The sequence below is a fragment of the Chiloscyllium punctatum genome, chromosome 9 (genome assembly GCF_047496795.1).
Source record: "Chiloscyllium punctatum isolate Juve2018m chromosome 9, sChiPun1.3, whole genome shotgun sequence".
In the NCBI taxonomy this organism is placed as follows: Eukaryota; Metazoa; Chordata; class Chondrichthyes; order Orectolobiformes; family Hemiscylliidae; genus Chiloscyllium; species Chiloscyllium punctatum.
Window position 1 is genome coordinate 6249687 of NC_092747.1, and position 17405 is coordinate 6267091.

The following is a 17405-nucleotide window of genomic DNA, read 5'->3' on the forward strand; positions in this document are numbered from 1 at the left end:
TGTTGCAGCAACTTGTGAGATTTAAATTCGAAGAATAAAATTTGGAATTGAAACTTAGTTTCAATAATGGTGACTGTGTAATCACTGTTGATTATTGTAAAAAGAGACCCACTTGGTTCACTAATGTCCTTCTTTGAGGAAATCTGCCATCCTTACCTGGCCTAAATGTGACTCCAGACACACAGCAATGTGATGGACTCATGAAAGGTAAGTCACTCAGTTCAAGGGCAAATAGGGATGGGAAACAATGCTGGCTTTCTCAGTGATGCACACATCCCTTACAAGAATAAAGAAAGAAAACTAATTATGAAATAATACATGTACCCGTTTGTTTTTCAGGATTCTTCCCGTGACATCCGGGAAGCCTTGCACGAGCTGTTGTGTTATACAAATGTGTCGACAAAGGATGGGATCCACCTGGCACTAGTAGAGCTGCTGAAGAATCTGGCAAAGTATCCAACTGATCGAAATTCTATCTGGAAGTGAGTAATTCATTGTGATTAAACCGTCCCTAGTGATTGTCTGAAACAGGAGGAAACTTACTTCAACCTCTTTATTTTCATACCACAGTTCTTATTGAGAGATTTTTAAGATTGAGGCGTTGCTGGATTGCCAGTGGTAATTTACTTACTGCTGTTCTATCTAGGGATGTTTAATGTGGATAAAGACATTTAGACTTCTTTATTCATTCATGGATGAATGAGTGTTGCTGGCTAGAACCGGTCTGGACTCATGTAAAAGGAAGCCAGATTTTTTTTTACCCCCAGGTGGGTTTTTAAATCAAAAAGACGATGATTACATGGTGTCCATTAGGCTAGCTTCTAATTTCCGATTTTATTGAATTCAGTTTGTCCCATCTGCCATGGTAGGATCCACACCCATGAGTCCAGACAATTAGTTTCTGCATTGCTAGTTCAGTGACATCACCACTCTGCTACCACCTCTCCCAAAGGTGGAAGAGTTAGTGGGGTGCTAACTTGTGGGGTTAGCTGGAAGCCATTCTTGCCTACACCTTGCCCTCCCCTGTCATGAGTCTATCCCTTCAAGGTCCTAGTAGGGAACCAGGTGGCTTAACCTCAGTTTACCACGCCTTCTGTGTTGTACCCTGAAAATTGCCTTAGATTATTAGAGTCTCTTGTTGTGAATTAACACGGTCACGCCGAGGTACATCATCTTAAACGCCAGCTGGCGATGTGAAAAATTGTCGGCCTTTGTTGTCAGTAGCCTCTGACCCAACTCAATAGGTAGGGCTTGATGTGATCAAGATCCGTTTTGAAGTAACATCAGAACATTCAATCTGGGTTCGAATCCCACCACGGCTGATGATGGAATTTGAATTCAATTTTTAAAAAATCTGGAATTCAGAGTCTAATGATGACCACAAATCCATTGTCGATTGTGGTTAAAAATCTATCTGGTTCACTAATGTCCTTTAGGGAAGGAAACTGCCTCCTTACCTGGTCTGACCCACATGTGACTCCAGACCCACAGCAGTGTAGTTGATTTTTAACTGCCCTCCGGGCAATTAGGGATGGGCAATAAATATTGAACCTAGCCAGTCATCCTGTGACTGAATGAAAAGCAAGGGAGGTGGAGTCAGAATCATTTGGAACTTGCAAAAGTGAGCTGGACATTGACACAGATCAGCTGCGATTAATGAATGGCAGGGGAGTTTGGGGGGCTACATGGCTACTTCTCATTCTTGCATTTGTGGTGAAAAGTGAGACAGGTTATCATTCATTTTACATTCATCAGGATAAGCATGCCATATTTCTGATGATAATTTATACTGCAGGAGAAAAGGATGCTATTTGGTTAGCAAGTTAACAAAGACTGTGTGAAGCATTGCTCATCACGAATGGCCTTCACCTGCCTGTTCTTTGCCAGTAGACATGCAAATTTTTCTCTGCTAAATACTCATCCAGTTCTCCTTTTGAAAGTTTCTATTGAATCTTCCATTGTTGATGGCCTATTTCTGCTTCCTATTGCCCTCCAAGCAGCTTTGGGTGGGGCTGAGATTTGGCAATGGTGATGTTCTTTATGCAGCACTGTAAACACAAATTTTCATGATTGAATATTCTTTTCCTCGTAGGTGTCTCAAGTACTTGGGAAGCAGACATCCCACCCTGGTGTTGCCGCTGGTCCCAGAGTTGCTCAGCACACACCCATACTTCGACACGCCAGAACCAGACATGGATGACCCAGCGTGTATCTGATTTTTTTTTTAAAAACGCTGATTGATTACAGGTGGATATGTTCTATCTCTCTGAACAAAAGTTTTCATTTTTCCTCAAATGGGTCATTTGTCGGACTGCATGTTGGTAGGGAAAAATCATTTTGCTATAAAGTATTAGGATGTGATTCAAAAGTTTAAAGTTAAGAATGGAAATCGAAATTGTTGAATTTATCCTGAATTTATTGCTGAAAGAAAAACTGGAGAATCTTCCTGAATGCTTCAATTCAACCTGCCCCCCATACATTTCTATACCCTAACTACTCGCTGTGCAAAAAATATTCGCGCATCACATTTGCTGCTTTTGCAAATCACATTAAATCTGTTTCTTTTTCCTTTTATGGGAGAGCCAGGCCATTTTCTCCTTATCCACACAATAAGGGCAATGGCCTACTGCTATTATCTCTAGATTATTAATCCAGAAACTCAGCTAGTGTTTGGGAGACCTGGGTTCAAATCCTGCCACAGCAGATGGTGGAATTTCAATTTGATGATAATCTGGAATTAATAATCTATTGATGACCATGACACCATTGTCAATTGTCGGAAACAAACTATCTGGTTCATTAGTGCCCTTTAGGGGAGGAAACTGCCATCCTTACCTGTCTGGTTAACGCAAGAGGCCTGGTCTCACAGCAATGTGGTTGATTCTTAGCTGCCTTTGAAGTGGTCTAGAAAGCCACTTAGTTCAGAGGCAACTAGGGACGGGCGATAAACACTGGCCAGCCAGCAATGCCCATGTCCCCTACGTGAATTTAAAAAAAAAATGTCTAAGTTGCTTTTCTCCAAGGAAAACTGGCCTAACGTCTTCATCTCTCCTCAACACTGAAGTTTCTCATTCCTGGAACCATTTATGTAAATTTCTTCTGCACTCTCTCCAATGCATCCACAACTTTCCTATAATGTGGAGCCCATAGCTGTACACCATACTCCCCCTCCAAAAGAAGGTAGTGGCCTGTTGAGCCAGATACCCAGGGATCTCCTGTTCAAATCAGGAAGGTAATCCAAAATTATGTGAAGTGTTCATTTTATAACACTAACTTTTCTTTACATCAGTTTTTATAAAATGAATGAAGGTGGTAATGATGCTTTGTATTATAGTGTGCATGAGTGACTACATGTCTGGGTGGGTCTGTTGTCTCTTTGGAGTCTGTGCAGTTTACGAAGGTCATCCCGAATTTCCTTAACTCCCTGTTGTACCAGATATTGCTGTGCTGGTCCTGGTATTCAATGCTGCCAAAACCTGTCCTACCATGTCAGCACTCTTCTCTGATCACACATTCAGACATTATGCCTACCTGCGAGATAGCCTCTCTCACCTGGTGCCACCATTACAGGTACGTATAAGACAGGAGGCAGTTAGAAAGATTTTCCAGTTCAAATTGTAGAGCACAGAAGACCTGGGGTATGGGCTGTCAGGGCACTGTGGTGTGCAGTTTAACAGACACTGAAATAGGTACCTGTAGAAGGCAGAACTTTGAATGAAATTAGAAACGTTTACGCTGGAGAAGAATGCAGGAAAGGACCTTGAGATATTTGAACATTCTGTCAATATTTGTACTTGGAAGATGCTTGCAAGATGGAATTTATTGGCCATCCCTATTGACCTTGAGAGGATGGAGAGTAGACATCAACAACTGTGTTTTGTCGGTGGGCTGCCTCAAAGACCAGTTCAGAGTTGAGCAAGTTGGTGTGGGACTGAAGCTGCAAATAGGCCCGGACTGGGTAAGGCAGCAGGTTTCCTTCCCCAGTAGACATTGATAAAAGATTAATAATTAGACATTAATAAACCAAATTTGCTTCTTACTACAACATGAGGCAAGTGGTAATGTCATCAGACATGTAACCTAGAGTCTCAGGCTCGTGTTCTGGGAACATGGATTTGAGTTCCGTTAAGGCAAATGGTGAAATTTGAACTTAGGAAAGAAATCTTGAATTAAAAGCCAGCCGAATAGCAAACATATATCAACTATTGTAAAATCCATTTGTTTGTCCATTCATTATGTCCATTAACAAAGAAAGCCTGGCCTGCATGTGAATCCAGACCCACCGCAACATGTTTGATTGTTAAATGCCATCTGAAATGGCTTAGCTCACTTATATAGCTATGAATTTTAAACAAAGGAGTTTGAGCATGTAGATAACCTGACAACAAGTTGCCTCACAGCACCAGGGTCCCAGGTTCAATTCCAGCCTCGGGTGACTCTCTGTGTGGAGTTTGCACATTCTCCCTGTGTCTGCGTGGGTTTCCTCCGGGTGCTCCGGTTTCCTCCCACAGTCCAAAGATGTGCAGTTCAGGTGAATTGGCTATGCTAAGTTGCCCATAGTGTTAGATTCATTAGTCAGAGGGAAAAGGGTCTGGGTGGGTTACTCTTCGGAGGGTCGGTGTGGACTGGTTGGGCTGAAGGGCCTGTTTCCACACTGTAGGGAATCTAATCTAATCTAATCTAACCTAGACCCCGGAAACAATAAATGCAAGTACAGTGATCACAACTTCCTGTGCCAGCAGGCTGGATCATTTACTGTGAGCGTTGTGCAAAAATAATGTTGCAGTGAAATGTACATGAGATGTTCCAGTTTCTCACTGCTTGACCCAGACACTGAAACATCGCCAATCACTGAGCTATATTTTTCTTTTGCAGTTGCCGGGCAGGAAGATGGTCTCTGTCTCAGATTCTACAAACGTAGAGTTAAGCGAAGACTCATCCCGACAATTTGTGCAGCAAAGCCTGGACCGAGTTCAGAGTATCCAACATCTAGACACCCAGGGAGCACAGGATCTTTTAAAGTTAACAATTCGGTGTGAATTTCCAGTGATGACATTGGATGATGTTTTATTTATACAGTTGGGTCACATCATTGTTTTAACGTTACAAAATCATAGCATTGTTACAGTGCAGAAGGAGGGCATTCGGCCCATTGTCTGTATTGGTTCTATCCCCTAGTGCCAACTCCTGTCTTTTCCCCATATCCCTGCTTACGATTTCCATCCAAATAACCATCCAGTGGGGAAGTGATGGCCCTGTGATATAACCTAATTATTTAATCCAGTGATTCTTGGGGAACTGGGTTTGAATCTCACCTTGACCGCGACAGTAAAGATCTGAAATTAAAATTCTATGACCATGAAACCATTGTTGGAGAAACCGTTCTGGTTCACTTCCTTGGTCTAGCTTAGCTGCAGGTCTGAAGTCACATATATGTGATTGACTCTTGACTATCCTCTGGGCATTCAGAGATGGGCAGTTAATGCTGGTCTAGCCAGTGATGCCCACATCCCATGGATGAGCAAAAAAACCCTTCAGTATGCTTCAGTTGAACTTGCCTCCCTGTGCATCCCATTCCCTAACTGCTCGCTGTGTGACAAAAGATATTTCTTAACACCCTTGCTTCATTTGCCCATCCCTTTAAATCGATGTCCCCTTATTTTAATTTTCTTTGAGTGGGAACAGTTTCTCCCTGTTGACTCTGCCCAGCCCACTCATGATTTTGCAAACCTCTCTCAAGTCTCCCCTCAGCCTTCTGTCCAAAGAGAATAGTCTCAACTTCTTCCACCTCTCCTCATAACTGAAGTTTCTCGTTCCTGGAACCCCCTCTTGTACAAATTCAACTTTACTACTCTTGTACTGTTTGCCTCTATTAATAAAACTGAGAACACCGTGCCCTTTCATGGGATGTGAATGTTGCTGCATTGCAAGTCAGCCATCCAGCCAACTGAGTAAATGTGCACTGTGATGCCTGGAGTCTGGGTTCAATTCCTGTACTGGTTGTGGTTACCATGAAGGATTCACCTTCTCAACCTCTCCCTTTGCCTGAGGTGTGGCGACCCTCAGGATGAGCCACTGCCAATTGTCTCTCCCTAATGGGGAGGCAGCTTTGTGGGCTGGTAAGACATTGGTGGTGAGTGTCACTGGCAGGGTCAAGTTTTGTTTTCCATTCCTGATTGCCCCCAAACTAATCGATCTTTCAGGTCCTTTCAGAAGGTAGATAAAAGCCAACCACATTGTGTAGGTCTTGAGTCACCTAGATCACACCAGGTCAAGATGGCAGATTTCCTTCCTGAAAAGACATTAATAGATTCAGAGTCATACAACATGGAGACAGACCCTTCAGTCCAAGCAGTCCGTGCCAACCATGTACCCAAACTAAACTAGTCCCACCTGCCTGAATTTGGCCCACATCCCTCCAAGCCTTTCTTATTCATGCACTTATCCAAATGTCTTTTAAATGTTGCATCTGTATTCACCACTTGCTCTGGCAGTTCATTCCACACATGAACCACTCTGTTTTTAAAAAAAAGTTATCCTTCATGTCCTTTATTTTTAAAACTTTCTCCTGTCAACTTAAAAACATGCCCCCTAGTTTTGCATTCCCTCACCATTCACCTTACCTATGTCCCTCATGATTTTATAAAAACTCTAAGGTTCCGCCTCAACTTCCCTATGCTCATGGAAAAGTCCCAGCCGATCCCACCTCTCCTTATAACTCAAACCCTCCATTCCTGGCAACATCCTGGTAAATCTTTGCTGAGCCATCTTCAATTTAATAATCTCTTTCCTATAGCAGGGCGAACAGAACTGCACACTACTCCAAAAGAGGCCTCACCTACATCCTGTGCAATCTCAAGATGATATCCCAATTTGTATACTCAAAGGTCTGAGCAATGAAGGCAAGCGTGCTAAATGCCTTCTTAACCACACTGTCTATCTGTGATGCAAATTTCAGAAAATTATGTACTTAAACTCCCTAGGTTTCTACAACACTAGCCAGGGCCCTACCATTAGTTGTGAAAGTCCTGACCTTGTTTGTTTTACCAAAATGCAATACCTTGCACTTATCCCATTTACCATGCCTTAGCTCATTGACCCAATTGATCAAGATCCCTTTGTTATCTTAAATAAACTTCTACTATGCCACCAATTTTGGTGTCGTGTGCAAACTTACTAACCATGCCTTCTGTATTCTCATTCAAATTGTTTGTGTGGACCTAGCACTGATCCCTGTGGAACACCACTGGTCACAGGCCTCCAGTCTGAAAAACAACCCTCCTCCATTGCACTCTGTCTCTAGTGTCAAGCCAATTTTGTATCCAGTTGGCAAACTCACCCTGACTCCCATGTGATCAAACTTGAGTAATTAGTCTACCATGTGGAACCTTGTCAAGGGCTTTACTACGGTCCATATAAACAGCGCCTACTGTTCTGCCCTCATCAATCTTTTTGGTTACTTCCTCAAAAATCTCAAATCAAGTTTGAGAGACATGATTTCCCTCACTCAAAGCCATGCTGACTTTCCTTAATGAACCAGATGATATGGTAATTGATAATAGTTCCATGGTCATCTTTTCAACTACTTTTCAATTTCAGATTTATTTATTAAATTCAAATCCCAACAGCTGCTGTTGTGTGTTTTGAACCCATGACCTTAGGGCCTGTGGATTGCTAGACCTGTGATAATACAACAATTCAGTATGTTGGTGTGTACATTTTTAAGGATAGACAGCAAATCCTGGCCCTGCCAGGGATTCTGAGATCTCATGAAAGATGAAAAATTTTTTTAAAAGCCTGCAAATTAGCTCAGATTTGCAATCTCTGCCACACTGCAGGAAGGATGTGGATGTTCAGAGATTTGGTGGAACAGAGTCTTAAGTTGAGGGACTTCAGTTAGATGAAGAGGCTGAGATGGTTGGACAAAGCACAAACGATGTGAAAGGGGTGAAGATTTGATTGAGTTGCTCAGAATTATTAAGGATAAATACAGAGAAACTTCAGCATTGCTGAAAGGATCAGTAACCAGAGGACACAGGTCCAAGTTAATTTTTAAAAGAAGTTGCAGGATATTAAGAGACATTTTATGCACTAACTGTGATCTGAACGTGCTGCCAGAAAGGACGATGGAAGCAAGTTCCATTGTAACTTTTAAAAAGGACTCTTGTAAGTATTCAAAAAAGGGAAACTGCAGGGCTTTGCAGAAAGCACAAGAGAGGGATTAATTGGTCAGCCCTTCAAAGAGCTGGCACATGTACAGTGGTTCAAACAGCCACCTTCAGGGATGAATGGTTTTAGTGGCCTTTGCTGAGGATACTCTCAATGCCACCAGCAAAACTGGCTAAAGGTTAAAGTTCAGAGCAGGGGACTTTATTGATTCCATTGAGACTGTGCAAGTAATGCTCCCTTTTTTTTAAAATCTTAAACAGTGACCTACAGAGACTCGGAGAGCTACAGCCAGAGCTGGCGGGGATAGCAGAGTTCTCTGCCACCTACCTGGAGTGCCAGCTTCTCCTCATGAAGGTGAGTATATGTGCAGTGTTCAAAATGCTGTTTTATTGTAACTCCACCTTACTACCCACTGACCTTCAAAGTGAACCATTTAGTAAAAATTCAGTGGATAACTGGTCGGGAGACGGTAGACAAATAGGGGGCATCTGTTTCCATTAACAGGAGGGTCAGTAACCAAAGGATGCAGACTAAGAGATAATCTGAAAGTCTTCTATCAGTGTGGGTATGGAGAGGATGTTCATTGCCATTTCTGCTTACCCTGAGAAGATGGTTGTGAATCACCTTCTCAAAGTACTGTGGTTCATCTGGTGTAGATGCAGCCAAAGTGCTGGGAAATGTGGAATAAATCCTCCTTGGTCATTATTGTCTCAAACTTGAATAGGAAGGGTTAGAGGGATATGAGCCAAATGGGACTAGATTAAATTAGGATATCTGGTTGGCCTGGACGTGTTGGACCGAAAGGTCTGTTTCCTTGCCGTACTAATAGACTATAGTATAGGAGTGCGTTCAAGGACCTACCGCGGAAGCCCAAAACCGCGAATTAGAGCAAACCCATTGATTTCAATGGGGCACAAACCTTCCCAGCAACCCCCTGGTCCCCTATAATATGTTCGGGGTATGGTAATCTGAGGGTAACTGAAACAAGGGAAAACGATTCCATGGATACGATTGTTGCCCTGTAAATTGGAGGATTCACTGAGGTAACATTGGGCTTTGAACAGGACAGGCACGGTGGCACAGTGGTTAGCACTGCTGCCTCACAGCGCCAGAGACCCAAGTTCAATTCCCGCCTCAGGTGACTGACTGTGTGGAGTTTGCACATTCTCCCCGTGTCTGTGTGGGTTTCCTCCGGGTGCTCCGGTTTCCTCCCACAGTCCAAAAATGTGCAGCTCGGGTGAATTGGCCTGGCTAAATTGCCCGTAGTGTTAGGTGAAGGGATAAATGTAGGGGAAGGAGTCTGGGTGGGTTGTGCTTCGGCGGGTCGCTGTGGACTTGTTGGGTCGAAGGGTCTGTTTCCACACTGTAAGTAATCTAATTACTGAGACCTGGAGGAGGCCTTTCAGCCAGTTGAAAATGTTCTGCTATCCAATTCAGTCAGAATTGATCTGTAGATTAAAAAGAGTATTAAAGGCGAGATTTGAACCTTAACCTGCAGAGGAAACTACAGAGACAATGGGCTGAATCTTGCACTTTTTGGCTCAGAATGAGCGATGAGAGTATACTTCTGTCGGGATTCTCACCCTGAAGCCTAGCAAGTTTTCTCAGTTTCTTGCCAAACCTGAGCATCGACATACCAAACCCATAACATCCAATTCCAGCCTTGTCTTGCCACTACCCTGATATCCTCGAATTAATTGGTATCCCTTATACTGGCATCACTTTTAAAAAGCCCTTGTCCACCCAGGTGTGCGCTGTCAATCTGAGGGTACCCTGCACAGTGTCTCCTGTTTGCCCTGGGCATGGAAGGTATCCTCGCCCTGCTTTGTAGGCAGTGATCTGGATGGGGGTGGTGCTGGCACAGGACTTAACTTCTCTCAGCAGTGGAGGCAATGCCATGAGACCATGTCACCATGTTCTGCAGTTGCCACCTGGCTTAGAGCAGTCCCAGCAATTTGGAGGAATGTTCATCATTGTAGGAAGAAGGTCAGTGACCTTCTCCACAGTCCAGGAAAGTGCCATCATCTTCTGCCTGATTCCTCACCCAACACTCACTCTAATTCTGCTACTTTACCCACCTTCCACCAAGGCTTATGCTCTGACACATTATTTTGTGCAATGTCACCCCGCACTCCATCCTCGAATACTGCCAGATCACCATACCCCCTGCACTGACTACTCATTGACTTGGGGCACTTCCACAGAAAGTAACTGCTGTGTCACCAACTTTCATCTCCCTTAATGAATGAAGATTTATGGTGAGCTGCTTGGCAGTAAGCTCCCCACCCCTTACAGAGTGTGCATCCTGACTCTGACCATCCTGAGTCATAGAATCTCTAAAGTGTGAAAGCATGCCATTTGACCCATCGAGTCCACACTGACCCTTCAAACAGCATCCCATCCAGATCCACCCCTCTACCCTAACTGCATTTTCTATGGGTAAAATATCGAATCTACACATTTCCTGGACACTGGGCAGTTTTGCATGGCCAATTCACCTAACCTGCACACCTTTGGACTGTGGGAGAAACCAGTAGCACCCAGAAGAAATCCACGCAGACACTGGGAGAATGTGCAAACTCCACACAGACAGTCACCCAAGGGTGGAATCGAGCCCAGGTCTTTGGCACTGTGCGACAATAGTGCTAACCACTGAGCCAGGTCCCACCCATGTTGCTCAAACCTTTAAGATTCCACCCAATGTCCACCATCATTGGACTGTTCTAACGTTAGATATGTACAAGGATGTACATTCGAGTGTTGCTACTTTTTTAAAATTAGTCAATGGCTTGGGGAGCCTATAGTCTCTCTCTTTGGTCAAGGCGTTACCATGTAGAATGCAATCAGTGTAAACTTGCCAACCAATCAGCACCCTTTCTGACCTATTATAAATGGTTGTGTGTGTTTGAAACTTGGCATTCTTGCATTTGTCCTGGTGCATGCAAGATGCAAAACCTTGTTATTGTGTCAGTCTTTTTGACAGTATACTGCCATTGTATTGTAGGGCCTCATCTGGGGATTTTGAACATTTTATAACCAGTTTTAATTGTAACTTTTTCTCATTTTCTTGTATTTCTAAGGGTGAGTAGAGTGGTAAAAGATTGTTCATATTCAGTTGAGAGTAGACGATTAAATGGCAATTGGAATAAAGGGTTTGAATAACGAAAGGATTTGATAGGATAGGTAGAAACTATTTTCGCTCTCGATCTCGCTCGCTCTTTCTCTCTCTCTCTCTCTCTCTCTCTCTCTCTCTCTCTCACTCACTCACTCACTCACTCACTCACTAGAGAGAGTCCTGAACAAGTCTGTGCCTATTCAGGAGTGATGTCAGGAAGTGCTCCCTCACCCGAGGGGTACAGTAATAGGAATTGGCAACTCCCTCTGCTGGAACACTGCTGAGACTGGCGGTCAGCTGGAAATTTCAAAACTGAGATTGATAGATCTTTTTCTTGAGCATGTATTAAGGGTTGTGAAATCAAAGCTAGTAGTGGGGTTAAGGTAAAGATCAACTACGATCTAATTGAATGGTGAAGTATCCTTTCAGGGCAGAATAGACTCATCCTGTTTCCTATACATCTCCAATATTCCCACTCTTGATGGAGTTGAGAATACAATTCCTTAATGCTCCAGTTCCTCACTTGGAGAGAAGAGGCTTTTACTCAGATCACATAAAATTTGGCGTTCTTGTATTTGTCCTGTTGAGAGCGGGATGAGAAGCTTCAGGGACATCTCATCCAGCAAGATTCCAGTTTTGTGCTACTCAGGCAAATGTATGTTATTGCTGAAAGCAGCTCTCATACATGTTTGTGCGCAAGTGTGAATTCTGTGACAATGAAGTAGAATCTGAAAGGAAATGTCATTTTCCTCCCTCCACAGTCCCTTCAAGAAAAGTTGTGGAATGTAGCTGCCCCACTCTACCTCAAACAGAATGCCATGGCAGCTGCTGCTGCGAAACAGGTAAGGTTCATTCACTCCTGCCCCTCTGTGTTACTACCTTCCCTCCTCCTCTCCCCCCCCCCCCCCCCCCCCGCAAACCTTCGCTTGCACCTTGTGGTCCACAACCCCTCAGTGCAAATGACAGATTTCACGTTAGAATGTTGTTCAATTGCAGACGATACAAAGGTAGGTGGAGGGATAGGTAGCATTGAGGAGGCGAGGAGGCTGCTGAAGGATTTGGACAGGTGAGGAGACTGGGCAAAGAGGTGGCAGATGGAGTACAATGTGGGAAAGTGTGAGGTCATGCACTTTGGTAGGAAGAATACAGGCTTTGACTATTTTGTAAATGAGAGAAACTTCAGAAGTCTGAAGTGCAAAGAGACTTGGGAGTTCTAGTCCAGGATCCTCTCAAGATAAACTTTCTGGTTGAGTCATTAGTTAGGAAGGAAAATGCAATAATCGCATTATTTTGAGAGGACTTGAATATAGAAGCAGTGATATACTTCTGAGGCTGTGTGAGGCTCTGGTCAGACCACATTTGGAGTACTGTGTGCACAGTTTTGGGCCTCGTATCTCAGGAAGGATATACTGACCGTGGAGCGTCTTCAGAGGAGGTTCACGCGAATGGTCCCAGTAATGAAAAGCTTAACATATGAGAAACGGGGGCATCTAATTGAAACTTACAGAATACCGAATGGCCTGGACAGAGTAGATGTTGGAAGATGTTTCCATTTGTAGGGGAGACTAGAACTGAGGGCACAGCCTTAGAGTAAAGGGAAGACCCTTTTAGAAAGGAGGTAAGGAGCAACTTCTTCAGCCAGAGAGTGGTGAATCTGTGGAATCTGTGGAGGCCAGGTCACTGAGTGTATTTAAGCCTAAGATAGGTTCTTGAGGATCAAGGTTTACAGGGAGAAAGTGGGAGAGTGGCGTTGAGAAACTTATCACTTCACCACCCTGTCCCTGTTACTCCCTTTATCTGCAGCTCACTAGCCACCCCCATCCTGAAGAAGGGTTACATCCGAAATGTCGACCTTTCCTCCACCTAATGCTGCCTGGCTTGCTGTGTTCTTCCAGTTTCCTGCCTGTCTACTTTGAATGGTGGAACAGATTCGATGGGCTGAATAGCCTAATTTCTGCTCCTGTGCCTTGTGGTCTTAGATAGGGCTGCCTGATTTGATGAGAGCAATGCAGCTATGAGCTGCTGAAGAACTTTGTAAGGATATCAGAGTGGAGATGGTTGAAAAGCCACTTTGTTTTATGAATCATATACTTGAAGAAGCAGCACATGTACTGAGTCAGCATACGCACAGGTTGGGTGAATGATATCAGATAGCTATGACAGGCTTCAGTCAGCATGCAGCCTAAAGGAACAGAAGGAGGTCTTGTTGAAGCAGATCTGCCCCTAGAATGGGGCAAATCAGAGTGTGCACCTGGGTCTTGCTCTTTGGGGGAGTCTCCCAGGCCCCACCTGGGATCCAGTGCACCAATGCTCAAATACACCAGGGCCCAGGGAGTGAACCTACCCTTGAAAGCATTGAAAGTTCATTCCAGTAAACAAAAACTGTGAATCCGAGATTGCTTCTGTCCAGCAAATGCAGGAGATGAGCAGCCTGTGGATGGACAGACAGAGAAGGGGAGTGTTGGCATTGAGTCAGTCTGCCTGGGGATGGAAGGGCAGCGGTCTGAGCTGGGGTTAGGGAGCCTGAAGCAGAGGAGCAGGAAACTGGGTGTGATTTGCCGTGGGACTCTCACCCCCACCCCCCCCACCCCCACCCCCACCCAAGGGACCGCCCTCCATATAAAACCCTGAGAGGGCCCAACAGAATGTAAACCAGTAGAGTGTTTCCATTTTGTGGGGGAGACTAGAACTTGATGAGAAGAGACGGAAGTGAGGAGAAATATTTTCTCAAAAGGTGGTTAGCCTGTGGAGGTTTCTTCTCCAGAAAGCTGTGGAGGCTGTGTCATTGTTTGAGTTACATAGCTTTTTTTTTGATGGACAAGAGAGTCAAGGGTGTTAGTGGGGGTGGTGGGGGCAGGGACACAGTAAAATCGAATTGTGAATTCAGTCGGATCAGCCTTGATCCTTGAGACTGGCAGAGCAGGCACAAACAGTCTAATCCCGCCCCAATGTCCCTGCTATGTTAAAGGTGACAGTTCTTCAGGTGGTCACTAGAGGGAGCAGTTGGAGCATAGCTCACACTCCAAGCTCATTGTTCTCCTGATAAGTTACTTGCTCAGCAAGTTGTTGCTGAATATCACCGTTCCTTCAGATTGGTGTCAGCTGCACATTGTATGCCGTCTTTTTGTCACAGGCAAGAAGGAGCTTTGCACCAAGCCCTGTGTGTCCATTATCACTGTGCTCACTGACCCATGTTGGCTCCCAGACTGACTAGCATCGATCTTAAAATTCATTGACAATGTGTTTACATCTCTCCCTGGCCTCATCCCTCCCGAACTCCTGTATCCTCTTCCAGCACTACGGCCCTCCCATATCACAGCTCCAGTTCTGTCTTGTTTCTCTCACTGCTCCTGAATGCTAGTTTACTGACACAGATTTTGGTCAGGGTTTGTTTGACAACGTTTTGTGCGACATTAATGTAAGTTGTTGTTGTAAAATAAACACCGAATGGATCTCAGAATAATTGGCCCAAGATCTTCTGATCAGCAGCTGACTGCAATTTAAGCTGTTTGCTTTTCATTTGACACTGGAGCATACATTTTGGCCTTGGCTCCAACAAGGAATCCAATGGAAAGAGGTTTGGGAATCTGAGTGGTAAGTGAGATTCCAATGGAGCCTTGTCCTCCCTCCCCTTCTTGCATTGTAAACTAAACATGCCCGTTAAAGTCTGTCTTAGATCATTGACTTGCACTTTATTTAAATGGAGTTACTATCTCACTCCAATATTGAACAACCTCTTCCCTTTTCCATCATTATTAGCCCCAACAATGACAACCTGTTCTCCCCCACCAACAGTAAGCACCCCTGCCTTTGTTCACCCCTTTATGCCAATGCCACTGGCAGTGTTTGCCCTCTTACCTCACCCCCTGGCCGTGCCTATCCGGTCTGGAGTGAGGCTCTGAAGCAAGACTCACTCAGCTGCAACCAACACTGACCGAGAGCTGCTGTGCTTCAACATGGAATTGAGATTATTTATTCCAAATGTGGTATGTTACTTGAAATGTTTTTGAGGTATTAGGTGTGAGAGGGTGCTATACAAATACAGAAGCCATTTCTGAGCTGTTTAAGAGCCTCACAGGATGCCCTATCAAACTGAAATCTATTTAGCCACACCTTTTACACCAGTCTTCCCCTCTGTCTCTCTCTCTGCCTACAGATTCTGGAACACACATATAAGCTGGAGTTTCTATACAGCGGCCTGGAGAGTAGACACATTGCAATCATCCACCACATGCGGCTTCAGGCAAAAGCACTACAACTCATTCTGACCGCTCGGACAACCAGAGGGTAAGAATCTGCCTGCAGAGGTGGATTGTTCTTTGGTACTTCAGAACTTGAGTATTACCGGGGGGGGAAAAGGGTTGAGCAGGACAGTTATCAAGAAATGCTATTATATGGAGAGGGGAATAGTTATACTCCTGAACTCGGTATAAACATTATTTTCCTTTTACATCAGCATTCCTGCAAATTGGTCTGATTTGTGCAAGACAAAAAGCTTCAACAAATTGCTATTTTTCAGCAGTATTCATGTAGAGACTAGTTGGAATGTGGAGCTTATTATGAAGTAGAGTGGCTGTGGTGAATTTAAAATGAAAGTGAGATGGGTGTTTTACATAATTATATAGGTGTTTACAGTATAACTTACAAGTCATACAATGCAACAGGTCTGTTTCTAGTTCGTGAGCCTCCTGCCACTCCCTCTTCCTTATAATCCTCTTAACATCTGCTCCCCTCATGTGTTTGATGAACTTCTCCTTAAATGTATCGATACAATTCATCTCAACCACCACAACTTCATGTGGTGATTCGCTCTTTCTCTCCTCTGTCAGAGTAAATGCCTTCCTCCCGGATTCCTGATTAGATTTATTAGTGATGTTTTTGCCCTGTGTCAAGCCCTTTCAGAAACATAGAGACCTCTGTCAGGTCACCTTTCTGTCTTCTCATTCCGAGTTGCTATCTTTAGCTGAAGAATATTACTAACTGCGCGTACAGCTATCTCACTGATCAGAAACAGCTCTAGGCCATTGACGCCACATGCCTTTTGGAAAAGAGGAGGCTGTTGTGGATTTTATCTATCTAGACTTCCAAAAGGCCGTTGATAAGGTGCCTCACGGGAGGCTGCTGAGTAAGGTGAGGGCCCATGGTGTTTGAAGTGAGCTACCGGGATGGATTGAGGATTGGCTGTCTGACAGAAGGCAGAGTTGGGATAAAAGGTTCTTTTTTGGAATGGCAGCTGGTGACAAGTGGTGTCACGCAGGGTTCAGTGTTGGGGCCACAGCTGTTCACTTTAATATATTAATGATCTGGATGAAGGGACTAGGGGCATTCTGGCGAAGTTTGCCAATGATACGAAGTTAGGTGGACAGGCAGGTAGTACTGAGGAGGTGAGGAAGCTGCAGAAAGATTTAGACAGTTTAGGAGAGTGGTCCAGGAAATGGCTGATGAAATTCAATGTGAGCAAATGCGAGGTTTTGCACTTTAGGGAAAAAAAAATCCATGGACTATTTTCTCAACGATCAGAAATTCCTAAAGTCAAAGTACAAAGGGATCTGGGAGTGCTAGTCCAGTATTCTCTAAAGGTTAACTTACAGGTTGAGTCCGTGATTAAGAAAGCAAATGTAATGTTGTCATTTATCTCAAGAGGGTTGGAATGTAAAAGCAGCGATGTGCTTCTGAGACTTTATAAAGCTGTAGTTAGGCCCCATTTAGAATACAGTGTCCAGTTTTTGTCCCCACACCTCAGGAAGGACATATTGGCACTGGAGCGTGTCCAGTGGAGATTCACACGGATGATCTCTGGAATGATAGGCCTAACATATGATGAGTGGCTGAGGATCCTGGGATTGTATTCATTAGATTTAGAAGGTTGGGGGAAGATCTAATAAAAACTTGCATGGCTTAGAAAGAGTGGATGCTGGGAAGTTGTTTCCATTAGGCGGGGAGACTAGGACCCATGGACACAGCCTTAGAATTAGAGTCAAAGAAAGTAATAAAAAAAACAGGAATCGCTCAGCGCGCTTGGCAGCATCTGTGGAGCAGGAAATAAAATTAATAATTCAGCTCATGACCTTTCATCAAAACCTGAGCCACAAAATGGTAACAGGACAGGAAGAGGCCATTT

General features: G+C 44.2%; 1 protein-coding gene across 1 annotated transcript in view; it reads left to right on the forward strand.

Moving 5' to 3' along the window:
• The window catches only part of ints4 (integrator complex subunit 4), a 64077-nt gene that overhangs the window by 24909 nt on the left and 21763 nt on the right, over positions 1 to 17405 (forward strand). The window contains exons 12-18 of the mRNA XM_072576788.1: positions 340 to 482; positions 2093 to 2208; positions 3437 to 3570; positions 4876 to 5033; positions 8430 to 8523; positions 12046 to 12126; positions 15441 to 15571. Of these exons, the coding sequence (XP_072432889.1) occupies positions 340 to 482; positions 2093 to 2208; positions 3437 to 3570; positions 4876 to 5033; positions 8430 to 8523; positions 12046 to 12126; positions 15441 to 15571 (857 nt within the window). The remainder of the gene's footprint in view (positions 1 to 339; positions 483 to 2092; positions 2209 to 3436; positions 3571 to 4875; positions 5034 to 8429; positions 8524 to 12045; positions 12127 to 15440; positions 15572 to 17405) is intronic.